Source organism: Acinonyx jubatus, chromosome E4 (assembly GCF_027475565.1).
Source record: "Acinonyx jubatus isolate Ajub_Pintada_27869175 chromosome E4, VMU_Ajub_asm_v1.0, whole genome shotgun sequence".
NCBI lineage: Eukaryota > Metazoa > Chordata > Mammalia > Carnivora > Felidae > Acinonyx > Acinonyx jubatus.
The window spans coordinates 31,885,353-31,904,349 of NC_069395.1; the positions used below are offsets into that span (position 1 = coordinate 31,885,353).

At 39.8% G+C, this 18,997-nt stretch overlaps 1 protein-coding gene across 4 annotated transcripts in view; it reads right to left on the reverse strand.

The window, feature by feature from the left end:
* Window positions 1-780: 780 nt before the first annotated feature.
* CE4H1orf53 (chromosome E4 C1orf53 homolog) overlaps window positions 781-18,997 on the reverse strand; it is a 106,641-nt gene continuing 88,424 nt past the window's right edge. For 2 of the 4 annotated variants that reach the window (XM_027074608.2, XM_053209338.1), the window contains exons 3-5: window positions 6,145-6,578; window positions 3,152-3,253; window positions 781-1,429 (exon numbers count right to left, since the gene is read on the reverse strand). In XM_027074608.2, coding sequence (XP_026930409.2) covers window positions 1,337-1,429; window positions 3,152-3,253; window positions 6,145-6,578 — 629 coding nt within the window. In that variant the 3' untranslated portion in view covers window positions 781-1,336. Of the gene's footprint in view, window positions 1,430-3,151; window positions 3,254-4,897; window positions 5,046-6,144; window positions 6,579-18,997 lie in introns of all 4 variants that reach the window. The other 2 variants (XR_008293170.1, XM_027074609.2) reach the window with 2 other exon arrangements.

Sequence of the window (18,997 nt, forward strand, 5' to 3'; positions counted from 1 at the left end):
TCCCCTCCTCAAAATGATTTCTAGAGAGGACAACACCAGGCCACAGAGACTGACTTTTTACATCCCAAGAGGCTGCCAACACCTCACAAGGCCCACGGGCAGGGTTACTTAGGGCACCACAGTGGGGGCAATAGCAAAACTGGGGCACTAAAATGCCAACGTTTTGGGAAAGCAGCTTAATATGTGACGTAAAAATAACAGCTTACATCACAATCAAGGGGGGAAACCAGAACTTTACTGGGCTTCCTTTTCACTTATTTTACAGTTTGGAATGTCTTTTACTTTGACTCGAAGATGTGAGACGGCACCAGAATCTCTTGGTTGCTCCAGATCTCTAAAACTCGTATTCAGGCCATAGGCAGAGCCTAAGAAAGACCCCTGAGATGCCCGAGAGCCTTTTGGATTCTGTTGGGAGACGAGGCTGAGGGCCAGATCTGGGCAGAACCAGTCTTCCGATGCCCAGCAGCCTCATTTTACTGAACAGCTTCCACTGGCAAGGAAAAGGCTTTCTTTCTGGGACCATTGTCCTCAGAGGGAAGCAGGGAAGAGAGTGTAGAAACAATAGTTCCTGCAAGCTCCTAACCCAGGTTGGGTCCTGATACCCCAAGCTGTCACTGCAGTGAATGGAATGGGCATAAAGCTAATACAATGTCCTAAGACAGATTTGCCTGGGAAGTGCCATGAGACATGGAGGAGGGAACTGTGGGGGGAGAGAAGAAAGAATGGTCTAATCAGAGGCATCTTAAGCAGCCCTGACCCTCAGGTCAGAATGATTTAGAGTTTTTATTGAGAGAACAGATGGAAGATGAGAGCATTTCCTGATGCAGAATGGCACTTCTTGGGCACTCATATGCTGCACAATATAGCATTATATCAATCTTCTTATAGCTCGAGATATAAATAAAATGAAGACGGTATTCAAACCCTTCTATTTGCCAGCAACCTCCCTTGGGTTGCTAACACTGAGGAGAAAACAGTAGGAGAACGGAGGCTATAAGAAAAATCGAGAGCTACTAAGGTGACCCGATTGCTACTATTTATTTAATGGAACAGTCATTATTTTCTTTCTTCAACATATGTGTCTGATAATGAAGCAAAAAGAAAGGAAAATAACTATCAATGTGCCACTTCAGAAACACACAAACATTTGCTAGCTTTTTCATTTTATTGATGTTCTTTTAATATATGTATTTATGATTAAACTAGTGCTCAAAGACTAATAGCACAGCACAGATAGCAATTCCGGATTAGAGTTGTTTTTTTTGTTTTGTTTTGTTTTTTGTTTTTTTTTCTAAATACAGGCTCAATAAGATGGAGAACAGAGAAGAAATTGTTGTCAAACATAAAAATATGAATTGAATTTCTTCCTTTTCAATGGATCCTTAACATTGACTTGACCATATGGACACTGCAGAAGAAATAAAACAAACTATTATTGAATTATTTAACAAGCTTCTTGAAAAAGTGTAACACTTCTCATAGTGAAAAAAAGAGGCTGCTAATAATGTTATATAGATCATTTGATCTATTGGGTCCTGCTGACTAAGAGGAGAATAATGGCAACCTCTGGCAAATGGTCCTAATTAGGGTCCAAGAATCACTTCCTAAAGGCATCCTTCCAACTTTAAGAATTTTACTGTCAAAAACTCACTCTTAGAAAATTCTCAGGTCCTCAATTTATGCAAGGCTCTTATGCATTTGATTAGAAACAGCTAATGGCACAGGTAGAAACACACATAAATGGGAAGGCTTAATTTTTCATTACTGGCTATAGTTAATATATGCATTTAATGTTTATTCCTTCATTGTAAAGTTGGACAGTTAAAGGAAATAATACCTCCTTACCCCAAAACATACAGTCAAAATGGTCTGTAAATAGAGGTTGTTATCTGTTTATAATCTTAATGCTATAACAATTTACCTTACTAATATGCTTTTTAAAATTTTTTTTTAATTTTTTTAAATATTTATTTATTTTTGAGACACAGAGTGAGACAGAGTACAAGCAGGGGAGGGGCAGAGAAAGAAGGAGACACAGAATCTGAAGCAGGCTCCAGGCTCCAAGCAAGCATTCAGTACAGAGCCTGATGTGGGGCTCAAACCTATGAACTGTGAGATCATGACCTGAGCCGAAGTCAGTCACTTAACCGACTGAGCCACCCAGGCGCCCCTTAAAATTTTTAAAAAATATTTCTTTGAAAGAGAGAGAAAGAGACAGAGACAGAGAGAGTGACAGTGGGAGAGGAGGCAGAGAGAAAGGGAGACACAGAATCCGAAGCAGACTCCAGGCTCTGAGCTGTCAGCACAGTGCCCCAAGCAGGGCTCGAACTCACAAACTGTGAGATCATGGGCTCGAACTCACAAACTGTGAGATCATGACCTGAGCAGAAGCTGGACGCTTAACTGACTGAGCCACCCAGGTGCCCCAATTACTAATATGCTTTTTAAAAGTTATGGTGACACACACAATCCCATTTATTTTTTTGCTCAACATAGGGAAGGATTAGTTAGTTCACCTTAATCAGTGAGCACAGAGATATATTCACTGAAATATACGTCTTAGGAGATACACAGCACTAAGTTTGGGAGAGCTATCTTCATGGTTATGAAAATAGAGTAGAAAACAGCCAAGAAAGAATGGGAGAGGGAGAGAAGGAAATGAAGAAAAATAAAAGAAAGAAAGGGAAGGAGGGAAGGAAGAAAGGAAACCACCCTCATTGAAAGGAAACCCACTTCACAATGCTGATCAGATTTCTATTTATTCAGCTAATAATGAAGACAAAAATGTTGTCTGGGATCTAGTTTGTAATATTCTGGATTTCTTTTCCTGCCCCCCTTGCCCTTGCCTAGTGAATATGACTTATTTGAAACCTCATGAAAAGTTTCCTTGTAATAACGAACTCCCATGAATCTCAAATCACAGCATCTCAAGGAACTGATGCTCACAATGAAAAGTTACAAAATTCTATTAACTTTAAAGGTCCTATGTCGGTCCTAAGGATTTCGTTGTCCTTGGCTAAAGCTGCTTGTGAAAAGTGCCTTCCAGGTCTATTAGGCTTTTTTCACTTGATTTGTTTTTCAAATACTAGGTATTTACGAAGTTACAGAAGCACCGAAAACTGCTGGTGTAATGCGAGAATTTGCTACTCACGTGTCTGCAAGCAGACCCGCAGCATTTGCCTCTCTGCAAGTGGGCAAGCCGTGTAAGCACCAGATAGCCAGTGGCTGGATCCGTGTAGTTTAGCTGGCCAGCCTGAAGAATAATGCAATGAAACAATTCATTAATCTCAATATTCACCATATCTCCTCACCATAATTTCTACTCATAAAATACTGCAAGATTTTCTTTAAACAATATTAAACTTCTTCCCAGCAATTCTGGTGGCACTTGCAATTAAAGACTGAATGCATTCCAACATTACATACAATCCAACTTTATGTGACATAAGGAGAAAATATACAGTTTGAGAAAAATGAGAAGTTGATGGAAAAACAAGAACTCCTCTATACCCAATAACTATGCAGCCACTGCTCAGGTATTTTTCATTCAGTTTCTAGGTAACAAGTTTAATAACAGGTGATTTAGATGACTTTAAGAGCTTAAGAGGCTGAAAATGAACTTTCACTCAGAAGTTGCAGTTACAATTTTAGTACTTAAAATATGTGGATAATGATTTAAACTTACAGAAGAGGTGCTAATCAAAACCAACAGTCCTTACAGAAAAGTATTACCTTGCTATTATTGGACACTTTTCTTTACCTTCATGATGTGTTACTCCATTGCACATTTTATACTATTTTCTGTTTTTGGAGTGTTGTTAGTTCTGTTTTTAAGTGAAAAAGGTATTGTTTTAACATATTAACATGCACTGCTTTCACAAGGTTGATCAAAAGCAACTTTTACTACACCACTTCAGACGTCAAGGAAGCATACTCTACTGACATTCGAACTCAGTTTTTAAAAAGTTTCCCAAGTACATGGTATGAAGGCAAAGGACATAATGTGGCCTATCCTGTGAATTTGGGCCATGGAGATGATATTATTTATCCTTGAGATTTTGTAGAGGAACCTTCTCTTGGGCTGTTTATAATAACCCATTTAACCACAAAGTAACACTGCATCATTCATGTATAGAACCTTTTCATTAAACTATGCATGACACCTGAATGTCTTCTAACATACTTTTGTATGTGCCAGAAGTTACTTCTTCTGAGTGTCTTCCTTAATGACTAAATAGTTAATCTGGCTGAGAATTTAACCAACTGTGCTTCAAAGATAAGGCATAGAGCAAAAAGACATAGGGTTCAAGTCTAAGTCTACTCTAAGGCATTCCAGCAAAGCCAGACCAGGACCAAAGAAACAAGCAAGCAAGTCTCAAGGCCAGTCTACAGGGCCTCTCAAATCTCTTGGGACCACAGAGGCAGATTACACGAAACCAGGAGCAGTAAACTACTTTAGAACGATCAATTGTCAAGACCTCACTTCTTTATGAAACCTGGGTTTGAAGACTTGGAAGAAAAGCCAAAAAACACCAGGAACTCTGTCAGCAGCCTTCTTTCCACTTCTCATAGTTTCTGGGAGTCTTCTGAGGGCAATCACCTAGCAACCCAGAAGCCTACCAGATTGCTCCTGCATTTGCGCCCACTCTCCTGATTTCCCTATTGATTGAGGAACTGTGAGCTTATTGGCTGCCCCCACAAACTTGATTTGTCCTCAGTAGATAAGCCTCAGGTAATGGTGGCAACAAGGATATGACAAGAATGCTGACAGTTTACAAGATGTTCCGTGATACAGATCAGCACAGGGAGAAAGAGACCCATCCGCCTTGAGGTGTGGGAAAAGGACCATGGGGGGGGGGGGGGTAGGGCTCTGATTTGTTGAAAAAGAAAAACAAACCTGTTATTGTATTTACTTCTGGTCTCCTTGACATTCATTTCACTTGTGCTCCTGACACTGATGAAACAAATGTGGATTTCCTAAGTGGGAAGAATTTTTCCTTTCCCAGGCTGACTGAACCTGTCTTTACATGCCACTGCTGTTTGCGCTAAAAAAGATGAAACTTTTGCTTATATTTACCATATTTATACGGTGATGTATGGCAACAAATTACATATGTTATTTTCAATACAGTATAAACAAGAACACTCAAAAGCTGTCTGTCATTTCCTGATGAATCTTTATGCAGAAGTTTCAACACCTGAATGAGCCAAACAGTGGATTCCCAGGGCCTACTGTCAGCAGGGGGAGAAAAGTCAATTTTAGAAAATCTCCAAGGTTTTCTTCTCTACTTCTTTGGTACAAGCAACACCAGATATTAAGGACTGGTCACACACAGTGTGTGTGACTTACTTAATAGGTTACTTTTACATCGCGTTTGTATCTTCATGATAGAGTGCATGTGCTCTCTCAAGATAATAAAAACATAAATATGTTCCCTTTACACTTATGTGGTCTGAAGTGTTAGAAACCGTGGGCGGAAATGGTAAATTGTGATATTGGTACTAATAAGGGATTGTCAAATCCCCAAACAGAGAAAAACATAGCTCAAGATTGTCTAGGAAGAATGTAAACGCCTGATTATAGTTTCTCTTACAATTGTGCTGTTAGGGTGCGGAGAAAAGACGAAAGGAGACCAAAAATTAAATTAAAAATAAGTTTGGTTCACTTATGCATTACTAATATCATTGGATAGCGAAGTGTAACTGATGATGCAGATAAACACACAACCTATTTTTTCCTCTGACTTCTCAGCTCCTCTACCTCTTGCATCAATTCCTAACAACCCGCCCCCAACACACACACACACGCGCGCGCGCGGGCGAGCGCGCGCACAGAAGCATGGTGGGTTCCAAAATGCGACCAGAGTTTAGCTCGGACGTTGGTCAGAAAGGACCCACACTTAGCACAGATATACATTAACTCTGCTCGGAATAGCAAACTGCACAGTTTTCCAGCGAAAAGGTCGGAGCAGGAAGCGCGCGTACTCGTCAGACGCCAGAGGCTGGACTGCGCGGGCTTCCAGGAACCTCTCCCTCTGCTCGGGCCGCGCAGGCGCACCGATCCCGGGCTCCCGCGGGGCCTGGGTGCGGCGGGGTGGGGTGGGGTGGGGTGGGGCGGGGCGGGGCGGGCAGGAGGGGCCTCACCGCGCACGCGGCGGCGTGCAGGTCTGCGATCCGCCTCTCGGCCGCCGTTAACCCTTCACTCTCCCGACTGCTCGCCGCTCCCTCTAGTCCGCCTTGCGAGCAGCGCCCGGAGCGTCCGCGGTCTTCTTTAGAAGCGGAGCAGAGGGTTAAGCAGAGGTGCCGTCGGAACCCTCCCCCGACCCAGAGAAGTTTGGGAGGCAGAGCTGCTTGCGGTTGCGTCCAGAGCGCGGCGCGTGCCCACGCCGGGATCTGTCTGGCCGCCATGGCCGCCGTCGGCCCGGAAAGGCGGGGCGCCCCGCGCTGTGGCCCGGCGGGACGGCCACGCGGGTCCGGGCTGCGCGCTGGGAGGTCGGCCTCGGGCTTCGGGCCTCGGGCCTTGGACCTCGGACCCGCGCCGCGAGGACCCAGCTTTCGGCCTCCGCTGCTGGGTCCTGCTGCGGAAATAAAAATGGACTTTTTAGGCGGCCGATGAAGTTCCAGCACGATGTGGGGACGGGGAAGAATGGGCCATTTCTAATCTTGGGGCCTAAATTCTAAGCGGACATTTTTTTCTCATGTCACATTAGACTTGAGATCATTCGGCATAATCGCTACACCTGTTAAGATGCAAGAAAGGGATCAAAATACCCGAGGTTTGTTTATAACCAGCTAGGGTCTGTTCAGAAAAGGCTGGGCATTTACAGGTAACAGGCACTATGAATAAAGCTGGCCTCGCCTAAAAAGAGGACCAAAAGTGCAATCGCACACTGAATAAGAAAAGGCAGTATTTTCATGTTGTTAAATACTTGCAAAATCCAGACAAAATTCTATCCTTTCTGAAACGTAAAAGTTATCGAGATACCCCCACAAAATTGAATTTTGAGAACATTAGCACAAGCCCAGGAGGCAATTTCAGGTGTTAGAATTAAATTAACACCACTCCTACCCCTCTCCCTCCACCCCCACCCCCCACCCCCACCCTCTCAGCCTGCGTTTCTGCAAAGGAGGGTTGAAGAGTAGCCATTTTGTAAGTGTTCTTCAGTTTTCAAGAATTGAGGGCAGGAATCTATCCCCGAGGGCAAGAGTAGATCGTTGAGTTGCACAGAAGTTTGACCAAGCCACCATAGGCCATCACTACTCTTTTTTTTTTTTTTTTTTGTATGTGCATTTACCATGTCTGGAATTTACTTAGTAGGTGCTGATTGAACCGACCCTATTGGCCCATTAAAAATTTCATAGCGAATTAGTATTTTTGGCAACTCTGTTTCCTTTGTGTTGGAATCATCAATTAGTTATTAGTTTAAAACCAGGAAGGCTAAAGAGGGACCTAAAGAAAAAAGCAGTGCAAAGGTGGGACGAAACTTGAGAAGGGACTCCATCCACCACAAGTCAGGTGTGTTTGTGTGCTTTTTCCCTAACCAAATTCTGGAATAAGGAAATAAGTCTAGAAGTTCAGATTGATTGCGTTGTTTTTTTAAAATTGAGGATAAGGACCTATTAATAATTGGTCATGGCATTAATTCAAAGGGTGGGAACAACATTTTGCAGAGATGAAATAGTCTAGACCATGTTCAAATAGAAAATACATACTCTTACAACAGGGTTAAGTATTTTTACATGAAGCTTTTGTTCTGGTGGATGGGGGGGACGGGAAATCTTTGTGTTAATAAAATAGTTCTGTATTCTGATCATGATGGTCACACAAGTCTACACATGTGATAAGATATAGAACTCTATACACCTTGTTCCCATATAACATTCTTCGTTTTGGTATTGTACTATAAGTATGTAAGATGTAACCATTGGGGAAACCTGGGTAAAGGGAATCTATCTATCTTTGCAACTTCTTGTGAAACCGTAATTATTTCCAAATCTAAGAACAATAGTTTTTTTAAAAAAGATGTAAAAATGGTTTCCAAATTACTTGTTAAGGTAGATCACTGAGTTAGCCAGAACCTTTCTACATCTTCTCCATTCCCAGGTTTAAAAATCAGCCTTTTTGGTTAAGGCCCTTTGGGCGTTTAGGGTGAGAAAGCTGTTTTGTACTACTAACATGTTACTTGGGTGTGCATTCTTACAGATATTTATTTTTTAAATATAATAACAGCTAGAAATCTGTGTGATTAAGAGTTTAATAAAGTATATTATTACAAATAATTTCCAAACATTTGATAATTATCATTTAGACATTGAATAGATTATCTGCCTCCTTCAATTTTCATTTGATTTTCATACTTTAGAGTCAGTGTCATTTCACATCCAGTAAATTTCATTCATTGTGTCTCTTGTTTTAAAAAGCCTCCTCGGGGCTTAACCCTTACCTTATTCTAGCGTGTCTTCATTTCTTTTTCAATTTTCCACACTCACAGTGGACAAAACTGTATGAACGTGGGGGCACAGCGTCCTACCTTAGAATGGTAAAGTAAGTCCTCACTTTATTTGCAAAGCATTTACATCCAGATATGCTTTAGGAAGAGTTATTTTGTGTCACATATCTGTATGTAACATGAGATTGGATATATTTTATACGTCTTCCCATCATTTGAGATGCTTATGTTGATAATGAACATGATTGTTATTTTGGAGAGGAGGAGGAGAGGAGTTCAAAGAAATGCATTCCCCTAGGTTTCATCTATATTAATTTTTAAATAGATATGGTAGGCGTCTCTAGGTTTCAAGATACAGATCACATAACTTAATCTGGTTACAATAAATGGAATTTGCTCATTTAACTATAAAGCATGACCTGATTCAGGGCTCAACAATATTATCAGGGCTCAGTCTTTCCATCTTCAGCTATGCCTCTTCACTGTTAATTCCCTTTTGAGTCAGGTTCTTTTCTCATTGGTGAAAGATGGCTGCAAACAGCTCCCAGGGCTTCATCCTTTCTCACCCTTGTCCATTTAAAATGAGAATCTTGTTATGAAGCTTCTAGACAAGAAGAAGCCTTTTTGCCCCCCAAAGTCCTAACAGTATCTCTCTTCACCGTGTGTCCATTCCTGGACCAATCTTTACAAGTACATGTTATCCATCAGCCAACCAGGCCCTATCTCTGCAACCGCCTATGTGCAACCCCATCTAAACCCCTGGCTGCGAAGGGCCTGTATTGATGCTGGGGGCACAGTTAACAAGTGTCCACTATAGTGTGTCTTGCAAAGGCAAAATAAATTCTACCAACCCACCCAGTTCTTTTAGGATTTCGTATTTAATTGTCATTTAAAACATTCTGTCACGGTTCCTCTGGTTCTCCTCTAGATGTCCTTCTTTTGATCTCCCACAATTATCTACCTCATTTTAACTTTCTGTATGATTCTTTTTTGCATTGTTTTCCCAACAGATCATAAACAAGACAGTAATGTGTCATGTTCATCTTTGTTTCTCCACAGCCCATCTTACAGTACTATGACACTTAGTGAATAATAAATAATGAATTTTTGGATGGATAAATGAGTCAGTGGTTCTTCATTCTCAAATACATATTCCTAACTACTGGGCAAAATTTCCATATGAAATTTTAAAATTAACATCTATACATTTGCAGATTTGGAAATATTTACATTATTGGTTGCAAATAAATACTTTTAAAAACTAGATGGTAAAGATACTAACTGAAATCTTATTAAATTGTATTTATTAAAGAAGATAGGGTCACTTTACTGACAAACAGGACACATGCATACATTATCAAATTATCTAAGCCCCTGAAATGCTATCTCTAAATGATTTTAGATGCTATCTTTTAATAAACTGCCCTATTAGTATTTAATAAATTGCCCTATTAATAAATTGCCCTATATGTATTGCCCTATTAGTGGACAAATTAGTGCTGGAGTCACAGAGCTACCCACAGATTTCTTGTCCATATACTGCCTGTTTTGCACAGTTCTTTTTGGACACTGATTTATGTATTTGATGTTTTTCAAACAGCTGAATGGTGTGTTATGACATGTCATGTTCCATGTATAGTGCATTTTCACTATCAATTCTTATGATTGAGAGCAAATGTTACATGCCCCTAAGGTTGCCTATAGGGAATCTTTGTTTCATTTAATGGGACATCCAATAGCACACTTTGTTTCACAGAGCTGGTCTTAGAAAATCCTTTGGGGAATTATAAACACTTTTGTTTGCAAGCCCAGCGAATCTCTGCTGACTCCACCGGGGATGCTCCCCCACCAATGCTGCATGCCCAGAGCACTACTGCACTTGGCTCTTATGTTCCTATTTTGTTTTTGTTTTCTTCGATGAGCTGTAGAAGGGCTACACAATATGAAGTAATCTAGCCATTTACCTCTTCTTTCATCCTCTCTGTCATTCTTTAATGAATAGTAGTCTACCCCAATTGCCAACTTAGTGTCAAGGATAACTTGATGGTTAAATCCAGTGTATGTAGACAGTACTTACCTGACTAAAACTGCATGCTGCTTTCACAGCAGTCCATCATCTCCCCTTCTTCAGTAGTCTTCAGCCCTTCTCACTACGAAATACTTCCCTGAGGGGGGCACCTGGGTGGCTCAGTTGGTGGAGCATCTGACTCTTGGTTTTGGCTCAGGTCATCGTGATCTCACGATTCATGAGACTGAGCCCCATGCCGGGCTCCGTGTTGAGAGCATGGAGCCTGCTTGGGATTCTCTCTCTCTCCCTCTCCCTGGCCCTCCCCCACTCATTTCACACACTCTCTCTCAAAATAAATAAATAAACATTAAAAAAAAAACCACTTCCCTGAGTTTATCCATGCTTATGTTTTTAATCTATTACATATTTGCTAACAGTCCAATCTCTGCTTCAGAATCAATGCTTATGAGAGCGACACACTTATCTATCCATCCACCTGCTGGACACCAGCACTTAGAAAATACCCCAAACTCATCATATTCGAGATGAACTTAATCATCATTCCCTTTGAAATCATCCCTGTTTATTGTCTTTTTTTTCCCAAATGTTTATTTACTTTGAGAGGGACAGAGAGAGAGAGAGAGAGAGAGAGCGAGCACATGAGTGGGGGAAGGGCAGAGAGAGAGAATCCCAAGCAGGCCCAGCGCTATCAATGCAGAGCCCAACATGGGGCTAGATCTCAGGAACCATGAGATCATGGTGTGAGCCAAAATCAAAAGTTGGATGCTTAACTGACTGAGCCACCCAGGCACCCCTGTTGTCTATTTTAAAGGCACAGCCATCCAACAATTCATCTAATTCAGACATCTTGGAGTGATCCTTAACTCTTTCCACATCTTCCCATCCAATCACCCCACAACCTACCAGTTTCAGGTTTGCTTATCTGCGTCTCAAACCGGTCCTCCTTTGCCTCAATCATTGTTCTAGTTCAGGTCATTATCATTCCTTTCCCCATGACTACAGCTAGAGCAGAATGGTTCATTGATGTAAATAATAAATAATGAGGGCATAGTCTGTATCAGGGCCTTCTACTGAATGCTGGAGACTTATTGTTCATATGTTGTGTGTGCTATTTATTCTGATAAAAAAAAAATGACCCTTATCTTTTTGGAGTGGTGAAGTTACACCTGTCCTTAAAGCCTCAGCCCATATGTTGTCCCCTCCAGCAAACTTTCCCTGACCATTCACTCTTCTGTTACCCCAGCTCCTCTGCAGGCTGGGCTGGGCACACCACCTCAATGCTCCCAGTGTATCCAAACCCTACACTGTACTTTCTTGTTGTGTAGTTTTATGTTTATGAGGGCTTTTTAATTGGCAGATTGTGAGACCTTTAAGGGTAAAAGCTGTCTTATCTTTGTAATTATCTAGTAGCACAAGTACATAGGAAAGGCTAAAAAAGAAATGCTTGTTGAAATGTGTGGATGAATGAACAATGGGAGCAAAACCCCACATCTGAGTCACACAGCAAAGAAATGATACAAATGCCTTCCCACTCATATTCACGGTTAAGAATCAGTATTGGGTTTTATCAACATATCAGTTGTTCTCAGGATATTGTTCTGAGAGACACAGTATACCAAGATCACAAGGTAACTATGATTTTATTTGGCAATCTACTTATTAAGTTCCCCCCAAACGGTCATTGAATTAATGGTAAGTGCAGTGTATGGGCTGCATTTCAAATGAAGTTAAGTTTATGTTGACAGTGAAGTCCAGCCTTGTTAACCCTGAACAATCATTCCAATTATAAACTACATGCACACAATCACTGTCACATAAAATATCAAGACTAATTACTTCTAGCCCTTTTGTTATGCAAGTATTAAAAATGAAACCTACTCTTAGGTATATTCAATATTAACAACGCAATCCCCACCAAGAATATTACTTTAAAAATCCAGCAAGAATTTAGTTCCATTTTTTACCTTATCACACACAAAAAATGGGTTAGTATCCTGCTTTTAAAATGATATGGGCAGCCACTGTTGTATAGGATTTCCCACATACCAACACAGTTGTAAAAAGATCTTGGTTAAGGCCATAAATACAACATACAAATCAGAGCATTGTTCTCTGCACTCTTGTTGCTGCCTGAGGGAGCAAAGCATGTCCACTGTTCCATGACTGGAATGAAAGGCACACTGAGTTTCAGGTCAAATATCCATGACATTGACGTGTATGACTAGTCTACTGAGTATGATACATGTTAATATCTTCCCAGTGGTGGTGTGAGTGATATGCCTCAGTGATCAACACAGCACGCACGACCCCTTTAGTCTCTCTACAGGTGTAAAATTGATGCATCTTTGAAATCGTGTGGAATGTGAATCTTTCACATGCAGTTAAACTGTAATATTGCTGTGTGAATTGTCATATTTGTATAATTCTGTAAGGATGGCATCAACACCAGTTGCTCTATCTGATGATATTTTTTGATGGCACATTCCAGATGGCATTGTTGTGAGCTAAACCTGTTTGTACCACATCATGGGACCAGTAATAAAACAAAAATCAAAGCATCATGGCTGACTGAGCACAGTGACAGTGCTCTGGCCATACTGTGATTTTTTTTGAAATGGGTGGTACGTTTGGAACACAATTGGGTAATTCATCCGCCAGTCTAAATTCCATGATAGTAGTAACATATATATTCTGCCTGCCATTTTATTCTGCTAAGAACAACAGAATAAAACCTACTCTTATGTCTAATTCTGACCCATAATTCTGCGGATGAATAATCCTTGAATGGTAGCATGTGGAAATAGTGTTGTCTTTGAAGTCCTTGAGTTGAATCTTTATCTGTCTGCTTCCTAGTCCGGTGACATTGAGATTATTTGACTTCTCCAAGCCTGGGTTTCCTCCTCTGTAGAATGTGAAAATTATCTCAGAGCTGAATTACCGTAAACACTAAACGAGATAGTGTATATAGAACATCTGACATGGTGTCAGGCTCACGAGTTCACTATTGCTACCATTGAACCAGGAAACTACTTCTGTGTTTTCAGTCTTTCTGTATGTTAGCTCCTAGGTGCCCAGTAGTTCCGTTGCTATTTTACTATCCATCCTTTATGGCATGAGATTTAGCTTCCTTGAGCAATTAATTACTTTTTACTCATAAATGATAAAAACTTGCTAGATGTTTGCATAACTAAACAGTTTTCAATTACTTAAAAGAAAAATCTACACCACACTAAAAATCTTCTGTACAGAAAAGGAAACAACAAAATGAAAAGGCAATCTACCGAATGGGAGAAAATATTTGCAAACTATATATTGATAAGGCATTAGTATCCAAAATATGTAAGAAACTCATATGACTCAATAGTAAAAAACCCAAAGACCCCATTATGAAATGGCAAAGGACCTAAACAGACATTTTTACAAATAAGACATAAAAATGGCCAACAGGTATATGAAAAGGTGCTCAACATCGCTAATCATCACAGAAATCACAATGAGATATTACCTCACACCTTTCAGGATGAATATTACCCCAAAAAACAAAACAAAAAAATAACAAGTGTTGGCGAGGGTGTGGAGGAAAGGGAACACTTGTACACTATTAGTGGCAATGTAAATTGACACAGCCATTATAGAAAACAGTACTGAGGTTCCTCAAGTTCAATTAAAAATGGAACATATGATCCACCAATCCCACTTCTTGGTATATATCCAAAGGAAATGAAATCACTATCGCGAAGATATGTCTGCGCTCCAATTTTCATTGCATGTTTATTTACCAAAGCCAAAATATGGAAATAACCATTATCAGTTATGTATGTGTTAGTCTGGTTGCCTCTTTTTAAAAACAACAGCATTACAGAGATATTGAGGTATAACTGGTATACAATAAACTACACATATTTAATGGGCACAGTTTGATAAGATATGCCCATTAAATCATCACAACAATCAAGATCATGAACATATTTATCATCTCATATTTTTCTTATGCCCTTTCGTAATCCCTTCCTCCCAACCCTCCTTTTACCATATACTTGAAGAGCATGTGTATTCTGCTGTTAGGTGAAATGGTCGATAAATATCAATTAGGCCAAGCTATTAGTCAAGTCTTCTATGTCCTTGATAATTTTCTACTTATTTATCAATTCTTAAGAGCATTTAAATATCTGACATTAAGTTTGGATTTGTCTATTCCTGCAATTTTGTCAGCTTTCCCTTTATGTGTCTTGAAGCTCTGTTATTAGATGCATAAATGTACAGGATTATTTCCTCTTGATGAATTGAGCCCATTATCATTATATTATGCCCTTCTTCATTTATGCTATTTTTCTTTGTTCTGAAATCTGTTTTGTCTGATACTAATATAACCATTCCAGCTTTCTTTTGATAAGTGTTGGTATGGTGCATCTTTTCTTATCCTTTTACTTTTAACTTACTTTTTTTTTTAATTTAAAGTGTGTTTCTTATAGGCATCACATACTTGGGTCTTTTTTAAAATTCAATTTCACAGTCCCTGCCTTTTAATTGATATTTAGACCAGTAGTGGGCCAATGGTGGCTCTCCAAAATATATGTCCATGTTCTAATTCCTGGAATCTCTAAATGTTACCTTTTTTGAGAGACAAAAAAGGTATTTTTCAAATGTAATTAAGCCAAGGATTTTAAGATGAGGAGATCATCCTGGATTATCAGGGGTTTGGGGTTCGAGAAGAGTCTAAATCGAATGATAAATGTCTTTATAACAGACATTCAGAAGAAAAGACTACGTCAAGGTGGAGGCAGAGATTGTGGTGATGCAGTGATTGACGCGATGCAGCCATAAACTCAGGAACAGTGGGGCAGCCATGAGAGGACGGAAGAGGCAAGGACTGTATTTTCCCTTAGAGCCCCCAGAGGGAGTTCAGTCCTCCTGGATTTTGAACTTCTAGTCTTCCAAACTGAGAGAGAGCAAATTGTTGTTTTAAGCCTGATAAAATATTTTTGTGTCATTCAAGATCCAATAGTCCCATTTCTCCCTTCAAAAGTTTTGCATATATATATACACAATGTGATCTCTCAATCTTTGTGACGCCTTGTTTGTAAAATTGACCTCAATAATTCTCCTCATCCACATATTCATATTCCCTCATGTTGTGATTTTTGCATTAAGGGGTGGGTTAATCTTTCCCACTTGAATTGGAACTTGGTTATACTACTGGCCAATGTGACTTCAGCAAATGTGACACAAGCAGCTGCTTGAAAAGCACTTGTGCACTGAAGCTCCCCCTCTTTTAGTTGGAAGCATGAGATCATGATACAAACAAGCCCATGCTAGGCTTTTGCAGAGGTCTTGAGAAGAAAAATCGGAGCACCCTTGCTGACATCCAGCATCAATTGGCAGACATGTGAGTAAGGCCATCTTAGACAATCCAGCCCCAGACAATCTGTCACATGAAGAGGGCCTCATGAGTGATTTCTAGAGAGGAGAGAAGGACTGCTCATCTGGACCTGCCCAAATTGCTGCCCACAGAGTCATGACCAATTTAAATGGCTCTTGGTTTCAGACACTAAGTATTGAGGTAATTTGTATTACATCAATGGTTAACTGCAACACTCTCTTAAACTCCTTGTTCTAGTCAAAGGAGGCTAATTGCAATAATAGACAGTACCGAGATCTAAGTGGATTTTACACAGTGAAAGTTTATTTCTTACATAAAACCCACTGAGGATGTTTCTGGTCAGTCAGCTCTCCTCATCAGCCCTCCTTCAAGTAGCGATCCAGGAATTATGTTTTCCTTAATCACTTGGTGTGCTATTATCTAACATATCGCCTCTCAGTTCACTGAAAGGACCATCTCAGCCTGGAAGTGACTTCATTCACTAGCCATATTGTCTTACCAAGATGTAAAGATGTAAAGTAGATAGGAAACGTATTCTGACTCTGTATTTGCCATCTCTGATTTATCCACATAGCCCTTTGTTATTCATACTTTCTTAGGACATGAACAAGTGTGTGTCCCTTCTTCCCTCACGGAACTGTAACCTTAAAAATAGAGTCCTACCTACTAGTTTCTCTTGAAGTACCCAATCTAAATCCCTGTATATGGTAGAGATGCCCTAGTAAAGATTTATAGTCTTATATAATTTTCAATGTACATTAAGAAACTCTATTTCATTCTCAGCAAAATTTAAGATAGTAAATATATAATTATCTCCATTTTTACAAATAACAGAGCTGATGATCAAGATTTGTAAGTAATTTGTCCAAAGTTACTACTTAGGAAATGGCAGAGCTGGAACTGAAACCGAATAACCTGAACTCTAAGTCTTTATCACACTACCAGATACATTTATTTAAGTAAACTAAAGCTTTGCCTTTTTCCCCCTAATTTATCCTATATCCAATTCAGTCACTGAATTCTGTTCATTCTCCTCTCATAACATATTTCTTTTCCTTTGAATTCTTATTGCAATTTTACCTGGTTTAGGTCATTGTCACTGTATGCCTAAGTTACTGCAAAAGCCTCCTAAATTGTACCTACTGCCTCTAGTCTCCTCCTTCTCTAATTAATTCTTAATGCTGTTGTCAAAATAACAGTACTCAACACACCATTTCAATAGTCATTTTCTGGTTCAAAAAGCCTCAATGTCACAACTCTACATGTAGGAAAAAATATGGACTCATTAGCTAGGCATTTATGGTACTCCCATACTTTGACCCCTGAAATACCTTTCTAGTCTTATGTCTTGTTACACTGTAGGTCACTCTGAACTAGTCAGACTAATCTACCCAATCTCCCCTAAATTATCCATGTTGTAGGCATGTTATTTTGTCTCCACATCAGTTATTTCTTCCCTATGCCCCCAATTTTTTTTCACTGTCCATTCCTCCCCCATGGGTCCCTGAGAATAATTCTGACTAGTCTAAGTCAATCTTGGAAATCCCATTCTTCCTGCAGTTATTGATTTACGCAAATTCCTGGCCAATGAGACATGGGGGAATTTCTGCAGAGAGGCTTCTGGGATTGGTTTTCTTACTCTTATAAGACAAAAAGCACTTTGGTTTCCAGGCATATGGCATGGAAGATATGCTTAAAAACACCCCTTACAAAAAGTTTAATTGCAAACATTTTAAAAATGTATTTTTGTATTTAAATGTACAATGTATTGTACATATGTCTAATTGTACATATTGTACAATGTAACATGTATTTTGTATTTAAAATGTATTTTTGTATTTCAATACAGTTAAACCTGAAAAAGTAGGGGAAAAGTCCAGGCAGCAAAACCCCAAAACTGAACTTAACATTAAAGTGGTAATTCATCTCTAGCACTATTGTTGCCCTGGAGAACTTTGTTAGTCTGGGTAACTATAATGCTTGAGTTTTAGTGGATGAGTGAAGTCAGGAGATATGGCCTTGGCCTGTGCCAAATGAGTAGTTTCAGCCAAGATCCTGTTATACAGTTTAGGTATTTGAAAAGCTATACTCTTAGTCAGGGCCAGGACTGGGGTGAAATCAGTAAGGCACTTAATTCACCCTATTCACAGCCCTGCCCTTAGTGAATGGGTAGACTGTAAAACAAATCTACCTCCCAGGAGTTAGAGTAGGAAGGGAACTTGTCTGTCTCTGCCTGGACGCCCCTAAAAGTTTGTAAAGAGAGGTCTGCCCACCCATGAGTTAGAGACGAAAAGTTTCATTTCCTACTGTACTAACCTGCTAGAGTTGCAATAACAAAATTCCCCAGACTAGATTGCTTAACCAGCAGAAATTTATTTTCTCACAGTCTGGAAGCTAGAAATCCAAGACTAAGATATCTTTAGGTGTGGTTTTTTCTGAGGCCTCTCTCCTTGGCTTGCAAATCACTGTTTTTTCCCTTTGTCTTCACGTGGTCTTCCTTTGTGCATATGCATCCCTGGTGTCTCTTCCTTTTCTTATAAGGACATTAGTTCTATTGGATTAGGGCCTCACCATTACTACCTCACTTAAACCTAATACTTCTTTAAAGGCCCTAACTACAAATATAATCATATTGGGGGTTAGGATTCATCCTATGAATTTGGGAGAAGTACACAATTCAGTTCATTATACCTACTTGGTTCATTAAAATCCAGGTCAAGATAAGAACAAGAATTTGTCCTGGGGTGCCTGGGTGGCTCAGTCAGTTAAGCAACAACTCTATTTTGGCTCAGCTCATGATCTCATAGTTCATGAGTTCGAGCCCCTATTTGGGCTCTGTGTTGACAGCATGGAGCCTGCTTGGGATTCTCTCTCTCCCTCTCTCTCTGCTTGCACTCACACACTCACATTCTCTCTCTCTCAAAATAAATAAATAAACTTAAAAAAAAAGAATTTGTCCTAAGTTAGTAGAACCCCTGGCTGCCTGATAAAGCAAAATGAGAGAATAAATTCTCTCTACAGAGATAAAACTTCAATCCTGGCCCCATAAGATTTCTACAGAGAAAGTCCTGCTGATAGGATTCCACAACACACAATTACAAAGGACATGAGGAATCAAGGTATAATGAACCAACAGCA